This window comes from Centrocercus urophasianus, unplaced genomic scaffold (genome assembly GCF_019232065.1).
Source record: "Centrocercus urophasianus isolate 14NV4802_14NV808 unplaced genomic scaffold, USGS_Curo_1.0 seq_11, whole genome shotgun sequence".
NCBI classification, from domain to species: domain Eukaryota; kingdom Metazoa; phylum Chordata; class Aves; order Galliformes; family Phasianidae; genus Centrocercus; species Centrocercus urophasianus.
In genome coordinates, this window is record NW_024884253.1 from 13,341,280 (window position 1) to 13,346,016 (window position 4,737).

Consider the following 4,737-nt stretch of genomic DNA (forward strand, 5'->3'; position numbering starts at 1 on the left):
AATTAATGATGAGACTATAATAGGTCAGGTGTATCAATGAAATCACATGCCCTACAAGATCTCCATAGTAAACATTGTGAACAGACATATCAGTTCCTATGTTTATATAGGAGTTTATAAAGCTTATAATTTAGGCTGGCAGTGATTAGCTGAGGTCATCCAGTCATTCTGCAAGTAAACTTTTGTAAAAAAGCAGCCCTGCAAACAACACAAGTAAACAGCATACCAAAAACCCATACAAAGCCCAAGAAACATGTCTAAAAATTGCTAATTATCATGTGAGCACTCTGGCAGGAATCAAGATGCTGTAGAGAATAATGGAACTTGACGGCTCCTAAATATTTTGTTGCATGCCCAATTTCTAAACAACAGAATAAATTAAGACAATAACCTGCGAATGTTGAAAATGCAATAATAAGCAGTACCACCTCATAAAAATAAGTTTTAATATAAACAACTTAATTTCAGTTATTGCAAATTAATCCCGCTCTGTGCAGAGATCAACCAGTGTCCTGCATTGTTCACAAAGATGGGTTTATTCTTTCTCATTCTTCTGCACTGACAGCACAGTTTCTGTTTTAACCCTAATTCGCTTTCTTCTTCTTTTCTTCTTTTCGGCAGGTTTCTGGCTCTCCTGTGTCTTCTTCTTCTTCTTCAGACAGCTGAGAGGATTGGGGCCACCTGCCTTTTTACGTTTTCTTCTCTTTTCACCTTCTTGCTTTGCTAGTCCTTCTTTTTCTTTAAGCTGTACGATGCTTTGTTTCTGGTGCTCTGGAACAAGCTGACTGGTCTGCAAGGTTTGAACAAATGCCAAAGACTTAGGAGAAGGTTTGTCTAGCACCATAGTGTTCTGAATAATAAAGAGGAGAGGAATGCCAGCCTTCTTTTTCACTTTGTTTGCTAAATCCTGGTCCTGTAAAATTAAATACTTCAGTCAATATTTTGAGATTAAACAGCATTTGCAATTCAAATGCACCTACTTTTAATACAAAACTATAAAGATAATTTACATTATGAAAAAGATAAGAAACTTAATCTACTAGATATACCTGGCAGGCTCTTTCAGAACAATTTACATTAAAATTTTTCTCCCTCTGATTAGCTGTACTTTGTTGGAAAATATGTTGTTTCCTTTTTTCCATGCTTGTGTAAGCCTACATGGATTTTTTTGAGAAGTGATATTTTATTTCACTCCATAACAAGATATTTAAAACTCTTTGTATCATACATAAGTAGAATAATTCTACTGTAGGCCACTGAATATATTGCATATGTTACACCTACAGTCCCAAGAGTAGACCTAAGGAAAAAAGAACCTTGCTTATCTTATTTGTACACAAGTTCTATATTCCTTAGATATTAAAAAACTAATAATAAAATCACTTAAAACTGCACTTCTATGGTGCTTTAATTCTAAATTCACTTATCAGACTACCATGCACAGCAGTATGGGACAGGAGATGCACACGGAAGCAATTTGCAAACGGACATTCATTACTTTTTTTCTTACATGTTACTAGGTAGTTGGTATGTTTTCTCCATTTTCTGCTATACTAAGCAACGTGCCTCTTTGGTAAAACAAACAGGTTGATTCAAATAATACATAAGATTCCTATTTTATAATTAGCAATTACGTTTTAGAGTGAGGAAAGCTTTACAAGACTGATTTACACAAACTATACACGAATCTCATAACCAAAATTTCAATGCCCTTACGTATCAAAGGATCACACCAATTGAAATGCAGTTGCGTCTCTCATGAGCATTTTTACCTGAGTAGCCACAAAGAAGTGATGAGGGTTGCCTTCCTCAACCATGGAAAGTAAACAGGCCGAGCCGCTCACAGGATCCTTGTGGTGAGAACAGCTTCGAACTTGAAAACTTTGGGCAATTAATTTTGCCCCATACAGTGCTTTCCCCAGTGATTCCAATTCTTTCAGAATGCATCTAAAACCCAGAACAGTGATTTCTGAACAATGAAATAACCACATTTTTTTACAATAGCAAATGGTTGATGGTATGAATGATGCCACTCGTTCAGGCTCTGTAAGCTATAAATGGCACCCAGCAACCTGAGTGGAGTAACCAACCTGAATGCTTCAGCAACACTTCCTTGGTTCCGAACAAGATTAACCACTAACAAAAGTAAGTTACATTAAATGGATTTTAAAACATTTCTTATCAATGGCACTGATAAGTCTTTACTTTTATGCACATGAACTGCTACTTAACAAATAAAATTACTTGAATTAGCATAAATTGATTAAACACTACATGGAAGTTAAACTCTGCATTAGTATCCATCACCTTGCTTTAGGTTTATGTTAGAAGCCAAATCACTCAAGCAAAAGGAGATTCTCCAAATGATTAAAAATCTGGGATTTTAAGTCTCTACAACCTCCCATTTAGACAACAAAACACAAAGCTGAAGTCCTTCTCTTAGCACAGCTGACACGGGCAGGCACAGGATGGTGCAGCAGTGCACAGTGAAGCTATCTCAGATCATAACCGGGTGAAACTCAGGAGAGAGCAGGTGATGAAACACTACTACATGTGGAATGCAGTAGGAATGTATGGCCTGATCTTCATGGCCTTTTCCAACCTGAGCAATTTTAGGATTCTATAAATGGCCTCAAGCTGCATCAGGGGAGGTTTAGGTTGGATGACAGGAAAAACTTTACAGAAAGGGTTGTTAAGCACTGGAATAGGCTCCCTAGGGAGGTGGTTGCACCGACATCCCAGGATGTGTTTAAAAACTATTTGCATGAGGTGCTCAGGAACACGATTGAGCAGAGGGTTGTTAGAGTTAGGGTGGTGTGGTTAGCTCATGGTAGCACTCAGTGACCTTTAAGGTCTTTTCCAACCTGAGCGATTCTGTGATTCTATGATTCTTGAAACACAGCTTCAAGGATACGGTACTGCAGCAATTCATCACAATTGTGCGTAACAAAGTACTCTGCATCTTTTACTTACTTTACTGTGATCTAAGAAGTAACTGTAAGATGTTAAACAAAACTATTTTTCTTTCTAGATAATAAAGTTCAGCCTTTGGGGAGAGTCTTTATGGAGACTTGAACCTGTTCTTTTTATTTTGTTCTTTTTCTCCTGACCAGAGAGCAAGGTTATTTCCTGGGGAAAGCTCTGGCCATGCCACAAAGGTGATTCCTCACCAACTCAGTGTGCTGACAGCAGAAAAAATGAACCTGTTCAGCCTCTCTAAGTCCAAACAGGTAAAAAAGATCCACTGATATTGGTTACAGAAGGGAAAAAAAAAGTGACATTTAAACATGACTGGAATACAGTAACTCCCAAACCTTCTAAAGCTAAGGGCATGACTTGACAGCTTCTTCTGCTTAGAAGCATAGGTCAGTTCTGCAGTGGAATCTTGTTTAATTTTTATCCATCTGTATAAATCTTCCTGATACTTTCAATACTCGCCTCCACGCCGGGCAGCTTCAGGCCTCCGTCACTTGATGGAACAGCACAATACACACATGCCACCTCCAGAAAAGCAGCTAGTTATGAAGGAAGCTCGCTTCCTAACGGAAGCTCACCGCAGCCCGGTGCCTGAACACCCCGCCCCACAGCCATGGACCCCCGCCCGGCTCCAACCCCACCTCCCCTCCAGCCACCAGGAGGTGCCGAGCAGGCGCCAGACGCCCTACGCACGCGCAGTGCGGCCCCCGGACGCGCAGTACCGGGTGGTGCAGAGCTGCGTGGCGCCGCCCAGATACCCGGGCAGCTGCTCGCGGATCTGGATCTTGTTGCGGAGCGCGGCGTGGCAGAACGTGCCGTCCACCAGCACCTGGAAGGGCTCGCGGAACTGGAAGTTGTGCCTGTAGAAGCCCATGTTCTTCTTGGCGTGCTTCTGCCGCGTGATCTTCATGGCGGCGCCGCCGGAAGCCGGGCGGAGGGGTGGGGCGTGCCGTGCCGGGCTCCCGCCTGGAGCTGCCGGGGCTCTGAGGAACGCTTCTTTTTTTTCTCTTTTTTTTCCTTTTTTTTATTTATTTATTTATTTATTTATTTATTTATTCTCCTTTTTTTTTTTTTTAATTTTTTTTATTTTTTTCTTTTTCTTTTTCTTTTCCTTTTTCGTTTCCCCTTTCCCCTTTCATTTGCAGTCCCAAAGACTTCAACATTAGTGTGGCACAGTCATGCATTGCTGTACTTTTCTCATGCAGAATTATTCGGCGCCCACTGACAATGTTAGGCTACAGTAGGTATATCTATGTTTGAAATGATTTTTATTTGTGGCAAATAGAGAACTTAATTTCATTGTAGTGTACAGAAGCAATAATTCAGACACTGCACAGACTGATTCTGAGCAGACAGTGAGTGGCAGTGAGAAAACTGAACTTCATTCCTGTGCTTTGGGCAGGCAAAAGGGATGGAGTGTCTCAGCACCATAAAAATAATCAGACAGAATGGATCACAGAACCACAGAATGGCCTGGGTTGGAAGGGACCACAAAGATCATGAATCTCTAAGCCCCCCTGCCACATGCAGGGCCACCAACCTCCCCATTTAATACCAGACCAGGCTGCCCAGGGCCCCATCCAGTCTGGCCTTGAACATCTCTAGGGACGGGGCATCCACAACCTTTCTGGGCAGCCTATTCCAGCACCTCAGCCACTCTCTCTGTAAAGAGCTTAGAGACATCTGGTTCTGCACAGGTATGGCAGGAGACATCTTAATGCCAGGGACAACTGAATTGCAAAGAAAACGTGTTAGCTCTGC

At 41.5% G+C, this 4,737-nt stretch overlaps 1 protein-coding gene across 1 annotated transcript; it reads right to left on the reverse strand.

Moving 5' to 3' along the window:
* Window positions 1-429: 429 nt before the first annotated feature.
* Window positions 430-3,898, reverse strand: UTP23 (UTP23 small subunit processome component). Its single transcript, XM_042839618.1, has 3 exons — window positions 3,699-3,898; window positions 1,773-1,947; window positions 430-913 (listed from the first exon to the last, which is right to left on the reverse strand). The coding sequence occupies exons 1-3, from the start codon at window positions 3,884-3,886 to the stop codon at window positions 536-538; spliced, it is 741 nt and encodes a 246-aa protein (XP_042695552.1). The 5' UTR covers window positions 3,887-3,898; the 3' UTR covers window positions 430-535.
* Between the last annotated feature and the right edge of the window lie 839 nt (window positions 3,899-4,737).

Coding starts and splice junctions, on each gene's coding strand:
- UTP23 (XM_042839618.1), bottom strand. CDS start 3,886: ATGAAGATCACGCGGCAGAAGCACGCCAAGAAGAACATGGGCTTCTAC. Junction 1,948..3,698: donor ACGCAGCTCTGCACCACCCG/GTACTGCGCGTC, acceptor TCTGGGTTTTAG/ATGCATTCTGAAAGAATTGG. Junction 914..1,772: donor ACTTCTTTGTGGCTACTCAG/GTAAAAATGCTC, acceptor TTAATTTTACAG/GACCAGGATTTAGCAAACAA.